This window comes from Panthera uncia (genome assembly GCF_023721935.1).
Source record: "Panthera uncia isolate 11264 chromosome D3 unlocalized genomic scaffold, Puncia_PCG_1.0 HiC_scaffold_8, whole genome shotgun sequence".
In the NCBI taxonomy this organism is placed as follows: domain Eukaryota; kingdom Metazoa; phylum Chordata; class Mammalia; order Carnivora; family Felidae; genus Panthera; species Panthera uncia.
This window is the reverse complement of record NW_026057586.1, coordinates 71233408-71257549: the sequence shown is the minus strand read 5'-3', so window position 1 is coordinate 71257549 and position 24142 is coordinate 71233408. Positions and strand designations below refer to the sequence as shown.

The window sequence follows — 24142 nt, the reverse complement described above, 5'->3', positions numbered from 1 at the left end:
TTTTCCCCCAAACCACTGGCAGAGAGAAAGGAAAAGGTTTCAATACTTCCAGTTTTTTGGCAAACTGAAGTTTTGGAGTGCAGAGTCTGAAGTTTTGGAGGTCAGCACCTGGCAGTGCTACAGTGACAGAATGGGGAGCATGGTCTGAAGATCCCCCTAGGTCACCCAGTGAGAAGTGCTTCCTCTGCTTAGAGTGCATTTGGTAGGGGTGATATGGCCTCCCCACAGGCAAAAGAATAGTGAGCACCATAGAGCTGCCCCATTTATCCATATAGGAACAAAAATGCAGCTCAGGACAGCAAACCCTGGCACCAGCTGTCTCTTTTGATTTGCCAAAGTGTGGGGTTTTGAAACACAGCCACACCTGAGATAAAACTCTGGAGGGAGGCACCACCTGGCAGGTGGACAGCTCAGACACTGACAGAGGGAAGGTGGGGAGCTGATGGAAGCCAGGGACACAGGAAGGGTGATGGATCACAGGTCTGTATGAACTTCCCACTCTAGAGACTAGAGACTGGGACAAAGCCATTTTCACCCCTAACCCAACAGCACTGATCCACCCCAGTGAGTTAAGCAGTGCTACCAAATGAAAGAGGAGATGTTACACCAAGCCACACCTCGCTGAGCCCTCTAGGTACCTCTCCATTAAGGAAGGTCCCCCTGAGAATCAGAGCAGCAGACTCCTTCCCCAGAACCAGCACAAACCCCTTCCATGCACTAAGCTTACTGATCATCGAGTGCTGCAAAGTTTCAGCTCTAGGGGAAACTGGATCTAGGTTTATTTGGGACTGTTTGTTTGTTTGTTTGTCTGGGGTTTTTTGTTTGTTTTGTTTTGTTTTATTTTTTCTTCTGTTTTTCTTTTCTGTTGTGTTTTGTGGTTTTTCTTCTTCGATACAGAAAAAGCAAATTTTTTAATTTAATTTAATGTTACTTTTATTTATTTTATTTCTTTTGCTCTTTTCTCTTTTTCCTATCAAGCTTCTCTTAACAAACAGACCAAAACACATCTAATATCTAGTTTCCTTTATGTTTTTTTAAATTTTTATTTCATTTTATTACTTTTTTCTCTCTTCTTCCAAAATAACAAGATGAAGAAATTCACCTCAAAAGAAAGAAAAGGAAGAAATGATGGCCAGGGTTTTAATCAAGATAGTTAAAGGTAAGATGTCTGAACTAGAATTTAAAACAATTATAAGAATTCTAGCTGGGCTTGGAAAAAGCATAAAACACAGTACAGAATCCCTTACTGCAGAGATGAAAACTAAAATCTAGTCAAGCCAAAATTCTATAACCAAGATGCAAATGGGAATGGATGCCATGACAGTGAGGATGGACAAAGGAGAGGAGTGAATTAGTGATATAAGAGATAAAATTATGGAAAATAATGAAGCTGAAAAGAAGAAGGAAAAAAAGGTAATGGATCCCAAAGATAGACTTAGGGAACTCAGTGACTTATTAAAATGAAAAAAACATTCATATCATAGGTGTCCCAGAAGATGAAGAGAGAGAAAAGGGGGCAGAAGGTTTGTGTGAGAAAATTATAGCTGAAAACATCCCTAATCTATGGAAGGACACAGACATCAAAATCCAAGAAGCATAGAGAACTCCCATTAAATTCAACAAAAAGCAGCCATCACCAAGACATATCATAGTCAAATTCACAAAATACAAAGATTAGGAAAGGATCCTGAAAGTAGCAAGGGAAACAAGTCTTTAACCTACAAGGGAAGACAGATCAGTTTCACAGCAGATTTGTCCACAGAAACTTGTCAGGCCAGAAGGGAGTGGCAGGATATACTCAATATGCTGAATGGGAAAAATATGCAGCTCAGAATTCTTTATCCAGCAGACTGTCATTCAGAATAGAGGAGAGATAAAGAGTTTCCCAGACAAACAAAAAACTAAAAGAGTTTATGATCACTAAACCAGCCCTGTAAGAAATATTAAAGGGGAACCCTTTGACTGGGAGGGGAAAAAAAGACCAAAAGGAACAGAGAACATCACCAGAAACACCAAATTTATAGGTAATGCTATGGCACTAATCACCCTGAATGTAAATGGACTAAATGCTTGAATCAAAAGGCATAGGGTATCAGAATAGATTGAAAAAACAAGACCATATATATGCTGCCTGCAAGAGACTCATTTTAGACATAAGCACATTGGCAGGTTGAAAGGGAGGAGATGGAGAACCACCTATCATGCTAATGGACAGCAAAAGAAAGCCAGAGGAACCATACTTATATCAGACAAACTAGATTGTAAACCCAAGACTATAACAAGACAAAGAAGGGCATTATATCATAATTAAGGGGTCTATGGATCAAGAAGATAAAAACTATTTTTTTGAAAGAATAAACAAAATTTATAAACCTCAATTGTAAATATTTATGCCCCATCTTGGGCCACCCAAATATATAAATCAATTAATAACAAACATAAATAAACCCATGACAGTAATACAATAATAGTAGGGGACTTTTTTTAACGTTTATTTATTTTGAGAGACAAAGCATGCATGGAGGAGGGGCAGAGAGACAAGGAGACCCAGAATCCAAAGCAGGCTCCAGGCTCTTAGCTGTCAGCACAGGGCCCAACAGGGGGCTCAAACCCATGAACCATGAGATCATGACCTTAGCTGAAGTTGGACGCTTAATCGACTGAGCCACCCAAGTACCCCAATATTAGTGGACTTTAACACCCCATTAACAGCAATGGACAGATCATCTAAGCAGAAAATCAACAAGGAAACAATGGCTTTGAATGACACACTGGACCAGATGGACTTAACAGATATATTCAGAACATTAATCTTAAAGCAGCAGAATACACATTATTCTCAAGTGCATATGGAACATTCTCCAGAATAGATCATATGCTGGCTCACAAACCAGCCCTCAACAGATACAAAAATATTGAAATCATACCATGCATAATTTCAGAATACAACACCATGAAACTTGAAGTCAACCACAAGAAAAAAAATTGGAAAGCCCTCAAATACATGGAAGTTAAAGAACATCATACTAAAGAATAAATGGATTAAACAAAAAATTAAAGAAGAAATAAAAAATACAGAGAAGCCTATGAAAATAAAAATATGACAGTCCAAACCCTTTGGAATACAGCAAAGGCAGTCCAAAGAGGAAAGTATATTGCAATTTAGGCCCATCTCAAGAAGCAAGAAAGGTCCGCAAAACACAACTTAACCTTAAACCTAAAGGAGTTAGAAAAGGAACAGCAAATAAACCCAAAAGCCAGCAGAAGAAGAGAAATAATAAAGATCAGAGCAGAAATAAACAATAGATGGAGAAACAACAAAAACAAACAAACAAAAACCAGTAGAACAGATCAACGAAACTAGGAGCTGGTTTTTTGAAAGAATAAACAAAATTTATAAACTCCAAACCAGACTTATCAAAAAGAGAAAATAACCCAAATAGATAAAATCATGAATGAATGAATGAATGAATGAATGAAAGAGGAGAGATCACAACCAACACCACAGTATAAAAACATTTGTAAGAGAATACTATGAAAATAACATGCAAACAAACTGGGCAATCTGGAAGAACTGGACAAATTCCTAGAAACTCACAACTACCAAAACTGAAACAGGCAGAAATAGAAAATTTGAACAGATCCATAATCAGCAAAGAAATTGGAACACTGAGCAAGAATCTCCCAACAGTTAAGAGTCCTGGGCCAGGTGGCTTCCCAGGGGATTTCTACCAGACATTTAAAGAGTTAATACCTATTCTTCTCAACGGTTCCAAAAAAAATACAAATAGAAGGAAACTTTCAAACTCATTCTACACAGCCAGCATCACCTTGATTCCAAAACCAGACAAAGACCCCACAAAAAAGGAGAATTACAAGGCAATATCCCTAATGAACATGGTTGCAAAAATTCTCAACAAAATACTAGAAAATGGAATTCAACAATACTTTAAAAGAGTTATTCACCATGATCAAGTGGGATTTACTCCTGGGCTTCAGGGGTGGTTCAATATTTGCAAATAAATCAATGTGATACACCACATTAATAAAAGAAAGGATAAGAACCATATGATCCTCTCAATAGATGCAGAAAAAGCATTTGACAAAATACAGCAACCACTCTTGATAAAAACCCTCAAGAAAGTAGGGATAGAAAGACCCCCCTAAGTTCAGGAGCATGACAGGGATATCCACTCTCACCACTGTTGTTCAACATAGTACTGGAAGTCCTAGCCTCGGCAATCAGACAACAAAAAGAAATAAAAGGCATCCAAATTGGTAAGGAAGAAGTCAAATTTTCACTCTTCCCAGACAAACAATACTCTATGTGGAAAACTCAAATGACTCCACCAAAAAACTGCCAGAGCTGATACATAAATTCCACAAAGTCTCAGGATATAAAATCAACATATAGAAATCAGTTGCATTTCTATACATCAATAATGAAGCAGCAGAAAGAGATATCAAGGAATTAATCCCATTTATAATTGTACCAAAAACCATAAGATACTTAGGAGTAAACTTAACAAAAGCGGTAAAAGATCTGTATACTGAAAACTATAGAAAGCTTATAAAGAAATTGAAGAAGACACAAAATATGGAAAAAACAATCCATGCTCATGGATCTGAAGAAGAAATATTATTAAAATGTCTAGGGGCACCTGGGTGGCTCAGTCGGTTGAGCGTCCAACTTCGGCTCAGGTCATGATCTCACAGCTCGTGAGTTCAAGCCCCGTGTCAGGCTCTGTGCTGACAGCTTGGAGCCTGGAACCTGCTTCGGATTATGTGTGTGTGTGTCTCTCTCTCTGCCCTTAACCCACTCACATTCTGTCTCTGTCTCTCTCAAAAATAAATAAGAATTAAAATTTTTTTAATAAAATAAAAAAATAAAATAAAATAAAATGTCATATTACCCAAAGGAATCTATGTATTCAATACAATACATATGAAAATAATACCAGCATTCTTCACAGAACTAGAACAATTCTAAAATTTGATGAAACCAGAAAAGACTCCAAATAACCAAAGTAATGTTAAAAAAGAAAACCAAAGCTGGAGGCATCACAGTTCCAGACTTCAAGCTGTGTTACAAAGCTGTAGTCATGAAGACAGTATGATACTGGCACAAAAATGACACATAGATCAATGGAACAGAACATAAAACCCAGAAATGGACCCACAAATGTATGGCCAACTAATATTCAGCAAAGCCAGAAAGAATATCCAATGGAAAAAAATACAGTGTCTTCAGCAAATGATGCTGGGAAAACTGGACAGTGACATGCAGAAGAATGATACTGGACCACATTCTTATACCATACAAAAAATAAATTCAAAATGGATTAAAGACTTAAATGTAAGACAAAAAAATCATCAAAATCCTACAGGAGAAAACAGGCAGCAACCTTTTAGACCTCAGCCACAGCAATTTCTTACTAGACATGTCATTGGAGGCAAGAGAAACAAAAGCAAAAATGAACTATTGGGATCTCATCAAGATAAAAACCTCTTCAGGGTGAAGAAAACAATCAACAAAACTAAAAGGCAGCCAGTGGAATGGGAGAAGATATTTGCAAATGACATATCAGATAAAGGGTTGGTATCCACAATCTATAGAGAACTGAGAAAACTCAACACCCAAAAACAAAAAATCCAGTGAAGAAATGGGCAGAAGACATGAATAGACACTTTTCCAAAGAAGACACCCAGAGGGCTAGCAGACACATGAAAAGATGCTCAACATCACTCATTGTCAGAGAATACTAATCAAAAGCACAATGAGATATCACCTCACACCTGTTAGAATGGCTAAAATTAACAACTCAGGAAACAACAGATGTTGGCAAGGATGTGGAGAAAGAGGAACATTTTTGCACTGTTAGTGGGAATGCAAACTGTTGTAGCCACTCTGAAGAACAGTATGAAGGTTCCTCAAAAAATTTTAAATAGAACTACCCTATGACTCAGCAATTGCACTACTAAGTATTTCTCCAAAGAATACAAAAATGTTGATTCAAAGGGGCACATGCACCCCAATGTTTATAGCAGCACTATCAACAATAGCCAAATTATGGAAAGAGCCCAAATGTCCATTGACTGATGAATAGGTAAAGAAGATGTGGTATATATATACAATGGAATATTGCTCAGCGATCAAAAAGAATGAAATCTTACCATTTGCAACAACATGGATGCAACTAGAGTGTATTAGGCTGAGTGAAATAAGTCAGTCAGAGAAAAACAAATATAGTATGATTCCATTCATATGTGGAATTTAAGAAACAAAACAGATGAATATAGGGGAAGTGAAGGAAAATTAAGATAAAAATAGAGAGAGGCAGATCATAAGAGATTCTTAAATACAGAGAACAAACTGAGGGTTCATGGAGAGGGGGTGGGTGGGAGGAGGGGCTAAATGGGTGATGTCATTAAGTAGGGCACTTGGGATGAGCACTTGGTGTTATATGTAAGTGATGAATCACTATGTTCTACTCCTGAAACCAATACTACACTGTATGTTTACTAGAATTTAATTTTTTTTAGTTTACTTATTTTTGACAGAGTATGAGCATGAGCGGGGGGAGGGACAGAGAGAGAGAGAAGGAGACACAGAGTCAGAAGCAGGCTCCAGGCTCCAAGCTCCAAGCTGTCAGCACAGAGCCTGATGCGGGGCTCAAACTCACAAACTGTGAGATCATGACCTGGGCCGAAGTCAGATGCTTAACTGACTGAGCCACCCAGATGCCCCTAAAAGAAAGAGGAAACAAACCATGAAAGATTCTTAAAGATAGAGAAGTGGGGAACTTGGGTAGCTCAGTCTGTTAAGGCTCTGACTCTTGATATCAGCTCAGGTCATGATTTCATGGTTTGGTTCGTGGATTTGAGCCCCACATGGGGCTCCACGCTGGTGGTGCAGAGCCTGCTTGGGATTCTGTCTCTCCCTCTCTCCCTGCCTCTCTCAAAATAAATAAATAAACTTTAAAAGGGAGACCTTGGAGGTCTCACACTTTGTGATTTCAAAACTTACTACAAACCCACCTACAGTAATCAAAACAATGTGGTACTGGCTTAAGAAAAAACATACAGAACAATAGAAAAGAAAAAGATCCCAGGGGAAAAGAGAAAAAAAAAACCCTTGTTTGTGGCACTAAATTATTTTTTATAAGGGTAAAAGGTCACTCAACAGGGGAAAAAAAAGTCTTCAATAAATAATGCTCAAAAACTGGATATGCACATGAAATTGGACCCTTGCCTTACATCATGTTCAAAAATTAGATCATATTCTAGATCTAAGAACTAGAACTATAATACATAGGGTAAAATTTTTGTCATTGGCTTGGTGATGATTTCTTGAATATGACACTAATAGCACAAGCAAAAAAAGAAAAAAATAAGAAAAACTGAACTTCACTATAATTAAAAATTTTGTGCAAAAGACACTATCATAGGAAATAAAATACAATCCATGGAATGGGAAAAAACTGCTTTCAAACTCTCTGATGAGAGATTAACATCCAGAATATCTAAAGAACTCCTACATTTTCAACAACAAAAACAAAAACAAACAATCCAATTCTAAAATGAGCAGAAGACTTGAATAAACATTTCTTCAAAAATATATACAAATAGCCAATAAGCACATGAAAAGATGTTCAACATCATTATTGTTGCACTAATAGTAGAAATCAAAACCACAATGAGATACCACTACACACCTACAAGGATGGCTATAATTTTAAAAACTGAAAATAACACATGTTGGTGAGTTTATGGAGAAATTGGAAATCTTGTGCATTGCTGCTGGGAAAGTTAAATGATGTGTAAAAAAAAAAAAAGCATGGTGGTTCCTTAAAATGTTAAATATAGAATTATCATAAAACCCGGTGATTCTAGGGGCGCCTGGGTGGCTCAGCCGGTTGGGCAGCCGACTTCGGCTCAGGTCACAATCTCGCACTCCGTGAGTTCAAGCCCCGCGTTGGGCTCTGTGCTGACAGCTCGGAGCCTGGCGCCTGTTTCGGATTCTGTGTCTCCCTCTCTCTGACCCTCCGCCGTTCATACTCTGTCTCTCTCTGTCTCAAAAATAAATAAACGTTAAAAAAATTAAAAAAAAAAACCCAGTGATTCTAATTCTAGGTGTGTACTCAAAAAATTGGATGTAGGCACTCAAACAGATACTTGTACACCAAGTTCATAGCAGTAGTATTCACAATATCTAAAAGGTACAAATAACACAAATGTTCCTTAACAGATATTATTCAGCTTTGCAAAGGAATCCAGTGCTGATACATGCTACAGCATGGATGAATCTTGAAAACATAATGCTAAGCAAAATAAATCCAACACATAAAGGCAAATATTATAAGATTCCACTTATTTGAGGTACCTAGAACAGGCTAATCTACAGAAGGTAGAACAGAGGTTACCAGAGGCTGGGAATAGGGAGGAATGAGTTTTATTTATTAGGTGCTGAACTTCTGTTAGGGATGATTACAAGTTCTGAAAATGATAGTGGTGATGGTTGCACAACATTGAGAATGTACTTAACACCACTGAATTATACACTTAAAATATGACAACAGTGGGGACCCCTGGATGGCTCAGTCAGTGGAGCATGCAACTCTTGATCTCGGGGTTGTGAGTTCAAGCCCCACATTGGGCATGGAGCTTGCTTTTAAAAAATGGCAACAGGGGCGCCTGGGTGGCGCAGTCGGTTAAGCGTCCGACTTCAGCCAGGTCACGATCTCGCGGTCCGTGAGTTCGAGCCCCGTGTCAGGCTCTGGGCTGATGGCTCGGAGCCTGGAGCCTGTTTCCGATTCTGTGTCTCCCTCTCTCTCTGCCCCTCCCCCGTTCATGCTCGGTCTCTCTCTGTCCCAAAAATAAATTAAAAACGTTGAAAAAAAAATGGCAACAACGGCAAATTTTATATTATCCATATCTTACCACATTATTTTACCAAAAAATATGGAGGGAAAAAAATAAAATAATTTACTTTTAACTTTAAGCAGTCAGTAGGGTCCTGGGTCCCCAGATAAACAAAATATGGTATATACATGCAATGGAATATTATTCAGCCTTGAGAAGGAATTCATTAGAAATACAAGTCACTTGTCAAAACCGGCCCAGTCCCACAACAGCCCTGCTTGTAGAGCCACTTCCCTTTCCTACATGGGCCACCATGATCCTAATGTGTCATATAAAACCCACTTAGATTACCTGTTCAAAGAAATATAGGCTTTGAAACCCATGAAATGCACAATTAACTTCATTTTCAAGGGATATAATTCCTTGGTCAGGAATCGTCTGTTCCATGAAAGACTCTCACCCCATCCTTCTTGGCTCTTTTCTTGACCTTTCACTCTGTCCTTCTTCTTTTCTTGTCCCTTTCGTCTCTCCTTAATCCCCACTCAACCTGGTCAAATCTTAAAAACCCATCTTTACTTTCAGTGAACTCCCCACTCTTGACCTGCAATTCTTATCCCATTTCTTATCTTTCACTGCTTATTCCCACTTTCCATAAGACTTAGGTCAATATTGACTGCTGGAAGACCAGGGTCTCAGAGTTTCAAAGAAGAGGTTTAAAGGTCTCCCATGCCCAGGAGTTTGTTCTGATAGCGTGCCCCACCTGCTCAAGGCTGATTATTAACCCAGAGCTTATATAAAGAAAGGGCCATCCCTGGGATGGGAAAGTACCATGGCCATGGCCAGCACGTTAAGCCCCAGCACCATGACTGGGACCCTGGGTCCTCCTGAGATGTCAGAGCGCATCCAAAATGCTGCTGACATCTCTGTCATTGTCATCTATTTCATGGTGGTGATGGCTGTCGGGCTGTGGGTATGTAGGAGTCCAATGGGGTGTTCTGGGTGGGCACCAAGTTTGGGGTTAAAATGTCTGAGGGAGGGAAGGGTGTGGTATAACAATGTGACAATGTTGAGAAAACACTAACAGCTGTCAGATTTCATTATCCTTTTCTCAGAACCATTGTCTCATGTGTGACGTAAATAATATTTACTCAGTTAATTTGTTCTCCTACCAACACCATCATTTGTACAGAGCCAGCAGTGAGAACTTCAGACATATTCTGTTTGGCGTGTCCAGTGCCTGGCATAATGAATAAGGATGTTATTTGCATTATCTCACATCTTTTATTTTCCTTTGTTTTTTGCTCACTTTCTTTTTTCAAATTTTTATTTAAACTCTAGTTAGTTAACATCTAGTGTAACATTGATTTCAGGAGTAGAATTTTGCTCACTTTCTAAATGAGTCAGTTGGATGCCTAATTCATTACACTCATTCTTTCTATTTAGTAATGAGTGTAAGGCTGCAAAATTACTTCCAAGCACAGATTTACTGATACCTTGCATTGTTTTTATAAATGTAAATAAACAGAGCAATTAGGACAGATGTTGAGGAATATGATTTCTTAAAGTCCCTCCATTTCGATGAAACTATGATTTTCAAGTCCTTTTAAAATTGATGCTATATCACAGTTTCTAAGAAAATGTTTCTCTTTAAGAGTGTTGAAAAAGTGACTACTATGAACATTCTGACCAGAGCATCTGTAACATCCTGGGTGAATTTGCGGTGTTTGACTCTCACATGTCTTCCTTTCTGCTTAGGCAATGCTGAAGACCAACCGGGGCACTGTTGGAGGCTTCTTCTTGGCTGGTCGAGATATGACCTGGTGGCCGGTGAGTGCGCCAGGGTTTCCCAGAGATAAATTTCCTATGTGTGTGTTTAAGAGTAAATAAAGAAGACACTGGGAATGCTGATAGTTTCTGAAGTGCATTGGTTGCCTACTTGCTGGTGTCTCTTCCTAAATCCCTGACCCCAGAGTTCTATTCTGCCATTCCAGTAAATGATAGTACATCACCTATTATGAGAGCAAGTATAGTGTGGCATTTGAGAAGCCTCAGTTAATCTCTGTGTCATATTCTTTTTCCCCGGTCCTCATTAAGAATCTTCTGCCTTAAGCTCCTTACCATCCCCAGCACATTCCTTCTTTGCTCCCAAACCCGAACTAGTGCCACCCCTCTTGTTTGGATGAACATCCCCCTCTCTGCTCTCCTCCTTCAACACCCAACTCAAGCCCTGCTTCATCTGAGAAGTCTCACCCTGCATTCCAGCCTGTCTAGTCCTTATAATCCATGCAGTTATGATAGTGGACGTGTGTGTTCTCTATGATGTTGTGTATGGTGGTATCTCTTTGACTCTTGCCCAGTTGATCTCTTCCTTTCTGGGTTTTTATGTCTGGCCTCCTTGGCAAGAGTCCCATTGCACCAAAGAGTGCATCTTCTTCTCTGAATCCATACTGTGTCAGCAGTCAGTTGGGTATACAGTGGATGCTTAGTACATTCTTCCTTCATGAATCTGCTGACTAAATAGTATGAATGGAAGCAGAGACTGGGAAATGACCTGGCAAGAGTGGTTGAAGCAGACCACCTCCAAGCTTGAAGTGGATTTTAATTGGAATGTCCAATCAAGCATTGCCTTCTAAGGATTTTTTCTGTGAAACATTGAAGACTCAACCAATCCTATAGCCAAAAATGAGTTCAATTCCAACCCCTAGCTCCAAATGTCTGAATAGAAAAGATGACTTTACAGAGGGCTGAAAAGATGCGAATGGAAGAGTGGGCATTGCAGTAACCCTACACCCCAATTGTGCTTTGTGAGGACTAGAGCTCATCCCTGCCTACTCGAGAAATTTCTCTTGATCTTTGAGACTTAAGAACAGTTGACAATGTGATATAAAAGGAGGTGGGTGAGAAAAGAGTCCTTAAGGCCAGAATTATTCATAGGAACTTCTTCCTACCCAACTTTGCAGTCCTTGAGGATGACTGAAGGGGCCAACAGGAGCTCTGGCAGTTCCTAGCTAAGGACAGGCTCAACCCAAAGCACCCAGGTAGATAAATTAAAATTCCCCTAAGGCAGGGGTCAGCAAGCTTCTCTGTAAAGTGCCAGACTGTAAGTATTTTAGTTTATGAGCCATACAGTCCATTGCAACCACACAACTCTGCTGTTGTAGCACAGAAGCAGCCATAGTGAATATGTAAAACCAACAAGCATAACTATGTTCCAATGAAACTATTCATGAACACTGAAACTTGAATTTCATATAATTTCACACATCACAAAATATTAGTCTTCCTTATATATTTTTAACCATTCAAAAATGTAAAAAAAAATTTTTTTAGCTTACCAACCACACAAAAACTGGTAACTGGCTGGATTTAGCCCACAGGATTCCTGCCTTAAAGAGGTATGATGGAAAATCTCAACATTTACCTGCTTTAAAGAAATCTGATTTGGGTCTTTTAACTCTGATCCTAGTCTGTTCCCTTGGATTGCAGATGGGCGCCTCTCTCTTCGCCAGTAATATCGGCAGTGGCCACTTTGTGGGGCTGGCTGGGACGGGAGCAGCTTCAGGAATCGCCACTGCAACATTTGAATGGAATGTAAGTGACATAATAAGCTTTTTCCTTTAAATCCAAACTCTGTCCAGGTATGTTCTTCTGGGAGTCTGTATAGGGTATATCTTTCTTTGATTTCTAGTTTTCCTTCTAACCAACCCCTAGTTTGAAACTGAGTCTTCTCTGAATGTGGCTCCATTCTGCCTGCCTGGGACAATCCAGTCTCATTCTCTACTTCTGAGATTTTGCTCAAGTAGTATTCCCACCAGGAATATCATTTCTATATGATTGAATCCCCACTTTCACTTGACCTCCTTGATCATTTTTAGTTCTCACTTGTTTCTTTCCTTCCTGAGCTATTACACTACGTGTCCGGCTCTGAATTAGATGCACAGAATAAAAACATGTAAAAGCAATGATCCCTTCTTTTGAGAAGCTTATATCCCAGTGGGAAAGACAGATACACATTCACTATGGTGTAGGAAGTACAAGGAGAGAAGCACACATTGAGTGTTGGGAGAGCTCACACAGGAGGGAATCTATCCTAGATGAAGGATGAGACTTGGCACATGTTAAGGGAGATGGCACTCATCCATTCAGATAGATGAATAGAAATTGACCAAGTGGGACTTGGCTAAGGACATGAGAGCTGAGTAAGGAGTAAATGATTTAAAGATAGTAGATAGAATCTAAAAGACTTTGTGTTTGAGTTCTTAATTGTTCTACTGCCATTTCACCAGTAGAAGCTGTGTCCCCTTAATTAGACACTAAGTCCTTTAAGGGCAGGGATCAATTCCTCTCATATCACCTCATCATCTAGCCCTTGTCTGGGTACATGCATTAATATTTCTTGAGGTGCCTGAGCTTTTTCTGTTCTTGTATCCCTTCTGGTGTTTGCAAATACACATTATGCATTTCGGTCAGAGGAAGATGTTTACGTGGAAACAAGTCAGATCACAGTGAAAGTATAAACAGACCATGCCTGGATAGACTCAGGAAATGACCTTGAGTCATCCAAAAATACCTGTACCCATCCCTTGTTGAAGATTTTCCCCTTAGCTTTGCTTTAGTAGTATCAGGGACTCCAGAATGGACCCTGTCTCCAGACATGCCCTATGGCCCATGTTTTGTTTTCATAGTGCCATAAACTGGACAAGATGCCCTATGGCCCCAGTGGGTGTGATTATCAGGTTGCCAAGGGTCTAGCTTTTTTAGCCTGTGACCTTGGGCTTCCTTAATCTCTGTGAGGCTCAGGTTCCCCCTCCATAAAACAGGAATAACTACTTACCTTATCTGCCTCATCTGGTTGTTATGAGGACAACACAAGTGATATATGTGAAGACTTTGTATATATTAACATTAATGCAAGATTATACTATTACCATTATTATATGTGGCATGACTTGGGAGACAGTAGGAATATTCTTCTTTCATCAAACTGCTTTCTTATTGCTTTGTCACTCTATATATAACTTCTCCCTTTCAAGAATTATTCCTGTTGGGGGCACCTGAGTGGCTCAGTCAGTTGAGCATCTGACTCTTGGTTTCAGCTCAGTTCATGATCCTAGGGCCATGGGATCAAGCTTCACATAGGGCTCTGAGTTAAGCATGGAGCCTGCTTAGGAGTCTCTCTCTCTCTCTCTCTCTCTCTCTCTCTTTATCTCTCTCTCCCTCTGCCTCTCTCCCCCACCCATGCGCTCTCTCTCTCTCTCTCAAAATAAATAATAATAAATTAAAAATAAAATAAAAACTATTTTTAAAAAGAATTATTCCTTTTGGCAAAAATAATATGAACTTCCTGGGTCCAGCTGGGCTCATATCTCTTATCTTCTGTATCTAAATTACAGAAACAGAGGGAAAGAATCTGTAGCTGTCTTGGGCTCATAATTGGTTGAGTGGGACAGGATCCATGCAAACTTACTTTGTTTTCTGATTCAGAGGTCATGAAGTGATAAGTCCCACAAGCCAAGCCCCTCAAACTTCACACTGTTTTCTGGGATTTTGTAGGCTTTGCTGCTGTTGCTGGTTCTAGGATGGTTCTTTGTCCCCATATACATCAAGGCAGGGGTGAGTACCTGCAGGTGTTCTCAGTTCTCATCTGTCAGGCATTCATTTATTCACTCATTCTTTCTGCCCAATCATGAAACCTGGGTAATATCACTTGTCCCAGGATTTCTGGGCTTACATTTACATAAATCCACTAAATGCTACCAGATTGCTCTTGAAAGTGGCTGCAGTCAGCTGTCCTCTTTCCTATGACTATTGTGAGGGTTCCCATTTTCCCACATCCTCACCAACACATGTTATTTTTCTTCATTCTAATTTTTGCCATTCTGAGATTTATAGTTTCTTTTTTTAATTAGGAGTGGGATATACCATAGCTCTATGAGCTCCCCTTCAACCCAGGTATCACCAACCACTGTTCTGCCTTTCCAAGCAGACCTCCCACATTTATTCTTCTACTGCTGGTACTCAGACCATGGAGTGCTATATCCTGGAATAATTCTTGGGATTAGGGTGTTCAGGGGCAAGCCTTCTGGCTCATACCTTTGCAGGTCACCATATATTCTCCTTTTGCTCATCCTGGGTCCCTTCTAGTACCAGGTTTGAACAATTTCTGTAGAATGATGCTCTCCTTGGTAAAAGGATCAATGCCACAGAACTCATGCATGTGTTTTTGGAAGTGGTTTACCATGTTTGAGGTTTCTGAGCCACCAAGAGTTATCCTTTTTGTTTTTGATATTATATAAATATTTATTTAATGTTCTTTTATATTGGAGGAAATTAAATCATAAGCTTAATCTGCTATAAAAAACTAGCAAGCTGCACCTTTTATAATACACATCACATAGTTGATCTCATATTTCAGTAATAACCTCAGACTTTTTTCTAATTAGAGATTTAATTTAACTCTCTTCTTTTCAATAAACATAATCACATATATACCCAAATAAGTGCAAACCTGTGCAGCCACTCTGGAAAACAGTGTGGAGATTCCTCAAAAAATTAAAAATAGAACTACCCTACAACCCAGCAATTGCACTACTAGGTATTTATCCAAGGGATACAGGTATGCTGTTTTGAAGGGGCACATGCACCCCAATGTTTATAGCAGCACTATCAACAATAGCCAAAGTAAGGAAAGAGCCCAAAAGTCCATCGATGGATGAATGGATAAAGAAGATGTGGTATATATATAGTGAAGTATTACTTGGCAATCAAAAAGGATAAAATCTTGCCATTTGCAACTACGCAGATGGAACTAGAGGGTATTATGCTAAGCAAAATTAGTCAGTCAGAGAAAGATAAATATCATACAGCTTCACTCATATGAGGACTTTAAGACACAGAACAGGTGAACACAAGGGAAGGGAAGCAAAAATAATATAAAATCAGTGAGGGGGACAAAACATAAGAGACTCTTAAATGTGGAAAGCAAACAGAGGGTTTACTGGAAGGATTGTGGGAGGGGGGATGGGCTAAATGGGTAAGGGACATTAAGGAATCTACTCCAGAAATCATTGTTGCACTATATGCTAACTTGGATGTAAATTAAATATATATATATATATATATACACACACATATATATATATACATATACACACACACACACACACACACACATATATATATATATATACCCAAATAGAGGTGGATGGGAGATAGGCTAGATGGGTAATGGGTAGTAAAGAGGGTAACTGTGATGAGCATTGGGTGTTGTACATAAGTGATGAATCACTGAATTCTACTCCTGAAACCAATATTGCACCATATGTTAACTAACTAAAACTTAAATTTAATATATACATATATGCCAAATATATATTTCCAATTTGTTTTATTATCAATTTATTATGTAACCATTAATTGTGGTTCATTATTTTTAAGTAATATTGTTTTTACTGGCTTGCAAAATTATTGATGAAAATAATAAAAATTATTTGTTGAACATCTACCATGCATTTGGTGTTGTTGTAGGTATTTTACATATACCTTCATATTAAATCCCTACTTTACAGATGAGAAAAAGGAGGTTTGGAGAAATTGTCAATTTCCAAAGTTCTCACTTGTAGTAAATGTCAGATCTGGGAATGGATCCTAAGATTGTCTGATTCCAATGCCTGTGTTTATTCCAGGCTTTCTGCTCTCCCAAGGGACTGTGTTTTACTCACCTCTGTATTCCTAAGGTACCAGGTACAGTTACAGAAGTGTAGATGCACATAAGTACTTAGTAAGTGTTGAATAATCTGAATGCGCTGGGCTCTGAAGGTGAATCCCTGTCGATGTCTGTCTCTGCAGGTGATGACTATGCCAGAATATCTGAGGAAGAGGTTTGGTGGGAAGCGACTCCAGATCTACCTCTCTGTCCTCTCCCTCTTCATCTGTGTGGCTCTGAGAATCTCAGTGAGTTCAGTGCACCTGGCATTCTTGCTTCTTGCAATTACCTTGGTGAGGTTAGAATACTAGAATCAGATAAATGAGTGTATAGACTATCGATTGCCCTGATAGGTCTAGCCATATGGTATCTTAAACTAGCTAGGGCCTTTCTACTAAGGAGTTTTAGAAACCCTAAATTCAGTTACAAGTCATGAGAGACTCCAGAGTATAAACCACCTTTTCATTAAGGATATGAAAAAACAATGTACAGGAGGAACAAAATGTTTCATTCAAGTAACACAGTTATTAAGTAGTAGAAAGGAGGAGGATTCTCTAGTCCCCTGCCTTTCTATATACAATAACCTCTTTATTTTCTTTGTTGGAAAGATTTATATTTATATTTTCATTTCATTGATTACCTGGCACATGAACCAGAAGGAAAGTGCTTTGTATTATTATAATGACTTCTTAAATTTACTCTATTTTATCTAAGACTGTCCCTATAGCACAGATGTCACAAATAAATGTCAGAAGATTTCTAAAGTTGTTGGAAAGTTAAATTCCTTGGAGATAATCATTGAGGAGAAAAGAAAGAAATGTGAAGAGTCAGCAATACATGTAGAAAACAAAGAGTAACATTTGATCCTCATGTATTGGTGACTAACGAAATAATTTTCTCCAAGTTTATAGTCTAGGCAGTTCATGAAAGAAGAAGCTGAAGTGCATTTTTGTTTTTCTGTTGAGTCATTCTTGTAAATAAACCAGTTGCTCTGATTAGATCGCATGAGCTTCTTAATACAACGTGAGCATTTTCCAGCACTCACTGTATATTATTGAGTATCTGTACTAGAGGTAATAAAGATTCTTATGCACTAGGAGTTCACTATATGGTTAAGAATATAAGAATTATAGGGACACCTGGATGGCTCAATCAGTTAAGTGTCTGACTTTTTATCTCAGCTCATGTATTGATCTCAGGGTTGTAAGTTCAGACCATATTGGGCTCTGCACTGGGTGTGAAACCTACTTTAAAAAAAAGAATATAAGAATTATACACATGAAATCATTAGCACTTTATGACGGTATATGAAAATATATTAAGATGTGAACTGGAACAGACTGTGTGGACAAGCATAGGAGACATTCTAGGGACACCCAGGAAATGGAGTGGTCCCTGCTGGGTGGAAATGGAGGCATGGTGGGGCGGGGGGTGCTCAAACAAGTCCTCAGGATAAGAAACTTAGGAGAGGCCAAGCAAAGCAGAGAAGCCTATATATTCCACAAGTGGGTGGGATTCAGTGATCTCCCGTTTTTCCTCTGGCTCTGACATGTACAGCTTTCACATCCTAAAGAATGTGAACAAGGTGCTGGAGCAAAATGGGCCCTGAGGAATGCAATCTCCTGAAGTGGAAGGTTCCTAGTGGCAGGGAAGGGATGGATTCTTGGGGAGCTGGATGGAGGAACAGGAAAGGCAAAGAACATGTGTGTAACTTAGCTGGAAAGACACAGTGGCAGCAGTCCATTCTTACCTACGAGGCTATGTTTCAAGTGATATTAATAGTGATTAATCTTAGACATGACCTTTTGTGTATTATTACACTTTGATAGCAGAGTCTGTCCTAGTTATTCATTAAACAGCTCATTATGAGGAGTTAAAACAGGGTAACTTTCAGTCTCCCCTGCATCAGGTTTGAAAGAGATCATCTTATTCACTGGTTCTCAACCTCCACTAATACCTACCTATACTGAGAATCATAGCAGACCTCGTGCATCTTGATCCCTAAATATTTCAGTCTGAATGCCTTACACACACTGATATTCTTTTAGAAAACCACACTGCAAATTTTAAGATCAGGAACTTAATCTTGATACAAACACACATAACCTACAGACTTTATTCAGATATGACAATTGTCTTAATAATATCTTTTAACAGCAAAAGAAAATCCTGTAGCATTAAATGCCTTCCTTCCATGAGAAATATTTTATGATCATTGTAAATGTAATTAATTCCATTGAATTGGACATGCAAAAATGGCAAGTTTTATGTTATTTATCTTGCCACCATAAAAAAATCATTGGTAATATGTTTATATATCATTTTGTAAATATTAATTTAATGCTTTCATTGTACTATATAAGAGAGAAGAAAGTCAAGAAACTCATAATATGATAATATGTGTTTTCATATATAAATGATTCAGCATGAATATACAAGCCCTAATGCTGTGGTTGAATAACTCCCCACTATGTAAATCTGTATGAACATGACAGCTATAAATGCAGACAAATGCAGGTGTGTTTTATGGCAATTGAAATGCAATGAGTGACATCTCAGTAGGTGATATCTATTCTAAAATGGTAAATAATTTCTTTGCAAATATCCAATTTATAAAAAGTTAAATCTTGCCTCAATTTACATAGTGGTTGAACTCCTTGTAAACCCAGTGATAAAGTTGCAGAAAGTACTTTGGGTTTGTAACTCAGCGTTAGGTTCAAGAATAGGCTTTTCACCCATACAAATAGCTACTGGGATGATAAAACATTAGGTTTTATTTCAAATATTAGGGGGAAAATTTAACCATATACTGTGACACCACTTCCAAATTCATGTTCTACAAAGAAACCTACCTCTAATTCTTCTAATTCTGAATCCTGATATCCTTTCTCTCACCTCACTCATGCTTTCCTTTTTCTTCAATTCCATCCTTATAATCACTCTTTGGCACATAGCCTCAATTTCTTTGCATGTCTTTCCTTTCATTGAACTCCCCTAGAAAAACTCCAAACCTGGTTTAATCCAGCTTCCCACTTACTCTGTGCATGCACCCAGGGATTTTACTCCTGTGTTTCTAACATGCTTATGTGATGTTTCTAGGGTTTTGGTTTGGTTTGGAGGTTTTGATATGGAATCTGGGAGGATCAGAGTTGAAGGGGCAGATCCAAGTGGGGCTAGCACAAGTTTGTGTTGAAGATCCAGGAGGCTGGAAAGCACACTTTGGGACACAGGGATCCAGGTAGTGCAGGGTGCACATGATCTTACATCTTAAGGTCTCTCTGTAAGACCCCTTCCTGGCCTCTAAACCTCAACCAATAATCCTTTTATTGTATTTCTTTATGATTTTTCTCTGGTGCTCTCAATAACTGTCCTAAATGATCCACAAACTTTTTTAGCTACTAGTCCTCTGCCTCTTATCAAAACATCTCATCTCCCTTTTTATCTAGAAAATTTAAGCATGAACCACTCATCCCCCACTTAAAAAGTCTACATTTGCCTCATTCTTTCCTTCTTTACACCAGTCTGAAGATGAAGAGTCTTCCTTTTTGTAAAAGGCTAACACTTGACCCTATGCCTATTCTTGATCCCATCTCTTCTCAATGTTTCTGGCATTTGCTTCATAATTACCCCCTCTATCATATTTTCCTGTTATTTTCTACTATCCTAAGTGTGCTCAAGTATCTTCCTCCTTAACAGAAACCATTGCTTTACTGTCTCATACTACTCTACTTTTAATCATTGTTTCTCTGCTGACAATCATGAAAGAGTAGTCTATACAAGCTATAGCATAGACATTTCTTACTTTCTGTTCACTCACCCATTGTTCCTATCTATGATCAGTCCAATAATTAATCCCCTGAGGATTAGATCTGGCTTCCAAGGAGTTCATAATTGTATTGCAGAGATGTCATGTATAGATACAGCAAATATTAGTGGGAAATCATCACTAAAGGGCTAAATGATGTGGTGCATGTTTCTTTCCCATCCTAACTATTCCCTTTTTAGTCAGACATATTTTCTGGAGCCATATTCATCAAGCTGGCCTTGGGATTGGACCTTTACCTGGCAATCTTCATCCTCTTGGCTATAACTGCTATTTACACGATCACTGGTGAGTTTGCTGCCAGTTTAGCTCAGTCATGCTGTCGTCTGCTGATCTCACACCAACCTGCAATTAGCAACCTCAGTGTTACCACCAAGGTTATGGCTATCCCTTTATTCCCACTATGAGAGTCAGGCACAGGCCCAGAAGCACAACTAGAGCAAAGCAAACAGAATCCTCAGTATTATAGAGTGACAGAATCAGCTTAAAAAACAAGACTCATCTACATGCTGCCTGCAAAAACTCATTTCAGACATAAAGACACATGCATATTGAAAGTGAGGAACTAAAGAAATATTTATCATGAAAATGGATATCAAAAGAAAGCCAGAGTAGCAATACTTATATTGGGTAAAATAGACCTTAAAACAAAGACTGTAAAAAGAAGCAAAAAAGGACACTATATAATAATAAAGGACACAATCCAACAAGAAGATATAATAACTGTAAATATTTGTGCACCCAACATAGAAGTGCCCAAACATATAAAACAGTTAAAAACAGGGGCGCCTGGGTGGCTCAGTCGGTTAAGCGTCCAACTTCAGCTCAGGTCATGATCTCGCGGTCCATGAGTTCGAGCCCAGCATCGGGCTCTGGGCTGATGGCTCAGAGCCTGGAGCCTGCTTCTGATTCTGTGTCTCCCTCTCTCTCTGCCCCTCCCCTGTTCATGCTCTGTCTCTCTCTGTCTCAAAAATAAATAAACGTTAAAAAAAAACTTTAAAAAAAACAGTTAAAAACAAACATAAAGGAACTAAATTAACCCATTGTAATACAATAATTGTAGGAGACTTTAACACCCCACTTACATTGATGGACAGATCATCTAAACAGAAGAACATAAGGAAACTGTGACTTTGAATGATTCACTGGACCAAATGAATTTAACAGATATTCAGAACTAAAACAACTAAAACAGCAGAATACACATTCTTTTCAAGTGTACATGGAAAATTCTCCAGAATAGATCACATGCTAGGTCATAAATCAGGCCTCAACAAATACAAAAAGATTGAAATAATACCATGCATCTTTTCTGACCACAACACTATGAAACCAGAAGTCAACCACAAGAAAAATATTTGGAAAGACCACAAATACATGGGGGTTAAACAACATCCTACTAAACAATGAATGGGTCAACTAGGAAATCAAGAAGAGGAAAGAAAGAAAGAAAGAAAGAAAGAAAGAAAGAAAGAAAAAAAGATACAGGAGGGGCTGGGTGGCTCAGTCAGTTAAGCATCCAACTTCAGCTCAGGTTATGATCTCACAATTCGTGGGTTCAAGCCACTGGTTGGGCTCTGCGTTGACAGCTCAGAGCCTGGAGCCTGCTTCAGATTCTGTGTCTCCCTCTCTCTCTGCCCCTTCCCCACTTGCTCTCTGTCTCTCTGTCTCTCAAATATAAATAAAGCATTAATTTAAAAAAAAAAATACATGTAAACAAGTGGAAATTAATGACAGTCCAAAACCTTTGGGATGCAGGAAAAGCAGCCCCAAGAAGGAAGTAAATAGAAATATAAGCGTACGTCAAAGCAAGAAAAATCTCAAACAACCTAACCTTACACTTAAATGACCTAGAAAAAGAACAACAAACAAAACCCAAAACCAGCAGAAGGAAGGAGATAATAAAGATTACAGGAGAAATAAATGATTTAAAAAAATAGAACACCTCAAAGAAACGAGGATCTGGTTCTCTGAAAAGATTAACAAAATAGATCAACCTCTAGCCAGACTCATCAGAGAGAGAGAGAGAGAATTCAAATAAACAAAAACAAAACAAAAGAGGAAAAATAACAACCAACAACACAGAAATACAAACAATTGTAAGAGGACATTATGAAAAACTGTATGCCTACTTATTAGACAACTTAGAAGAAATGGATAAATTCCTAGAAACATATAAACAACAAAAACTGAAGCTGAAAGAAATAGAAAATGTGACCAGACCAATTACCAGTTATAAAATTGAATCAGTAATCAAAAAACTCCCAACAAACAAAAGTCCAGGACCAGATGGCTTCACAGGCAAAATCTACCAAACATTTAAAAAACAGTTAATAACTATTCTTCCCAAACTATTTCTTTTTTTTTCAATATATGAAGTTTATTGTCAAATTGGTTTCCATACAACACCCAGTGCTCACCCCAAAAGGTGCCCTCCTCAATACCCATCACCCACCCTCCCCTCCCTCCCACCCCCCATCAACCCTCAGTTTGTTCTCAGTTTTTAACAGTCTCTTATGCTTTGGCTCTCTCCCACTCTAACCTCTTTTTTTTTTCTTCCCCTCCCCCATGGGTTTCTGTTGAGTTTCTCAGGATCCACATAAGAGTGAAACCATATGGTATCTGTCTTTCTCTGTATGGCTTATTTCACTTAGCATCACACTCTCCAGTTCCATCCATGTTGCTACAAAGGGCCATATTTCATTCTTTGTCATTGCCACGTAGTACTCCATTGTGTATATAAACCACAATTTCTTTATCCATTCATCAGTTGATGGACATTTAGGCTCTTTCCATAATTTGGCTATTGTTGAGAGTGCTGCTATAAACATTGGGGTACAAGTGCCCCTATACATCAGTATTCCTCTATCCCTTGGGTAAATTCCTAGCAGTGCTATTGCTGGGTCATAGGGTAGGTCTATTTTTACTTTTCTGAGGAACCTCCACACTGTTTTCCAGAGAGGCTGCACCAATTTGCATTCCCACCAACAGTGCAAGAGGGTTCCCATTTCTCCACATCCTCTCCAGCATCTATAGTCTCCTAATTTGTTCATTTGGCCACTCTGACTGGCATGAGGTGATATCTGAATGTGGTTTTGATTTGTATTTCCCTGATGAGGAGCGACGTTGAGCATCTTTTCATGTGCCTGTTGGCCATCTGGATGTCTTCTTTAGAGAAGTGTCTATTCATGTTTTCTGCCCATTTCTTCACTGGGTTATTTGTTTTTCGGGTGTGGAGTTTGGTGAGCTCTTTATAGATTTTGGATACTAGCCCTTTGTCCGATATGTCATTTGCAAATATCTTTTCCCATTCCGTTGGTTGCCTTTTAGTTTTGTTGGTTGTTTCCTTTGCTGTGCAGAAGCTTTTTATCTTCATAAGGTCCCAGTCGTTCATTTTTGCTTTTAATTCCCTTGCCTTTGGGGATGTGTCAAGTAAGAAATTGCTATGGCTGAGGTCAGAGAGGTCTTTTCCTGCTTTCTCCTCTAGGGTTTTGATGGTTTCCTGTCTCACATTCAGGTCCTTTATCCATTTTGAGTTTATTTTTGTGAATGGTGTGAGAAAGTGGTCTAGTTTCAATCTTCTGCATGTTGCTGTCCAGTTCTCCCAGCACCATTTGTTAAAGAGACTGTCTTTTTTCCATTGGATAGTCTCTTCCCAAACTATTTCAAAAAAATAAAAGAAGAAGAAAAATTTCCAAGTTTATCCTATCAGACCAGTATCATCCTGACATCAAAACCAGATAAAGACATTA

General features: G+C 38.7%; 1 protein-coding gene across 1 annotated transcript in view; it reads left to right on the top strand.

Annotated features, from left to right (window-relative positions):
• The first annotated feature begins 9697 nt into the window (after window positions 1-9697).
• The window catches only part of LOC125913993 (solute carrier family 5 member 4), a 44611-nt gene continuing 30166 nt past the window's right edge, over window positions 9698-24142 (top strand). Inside the window, exons 1-6 of the mRNA XM_049619084.1 lie at window positions 9698-9832; window positions 10618-10689; window positions 12349-12453; window positions 14416-14475; window positions 16711-16815; window positions 20573-20678. Coding sequence (XP_049475041.1) covers window positions 9698-9832; window positions 10618-10689; window positions 12349-12453; window positions 14416-14475; window positions 16711-16815; window positions 20573-20678 — 583 coding nt within the window. The remainder of the gene's footprint in view (window positions 9833-10617; window positions 10690-12348; window positions 12454-14415; window positions 14476-16710; window positions 16816-20572; window positions 20679-24142) is intronic.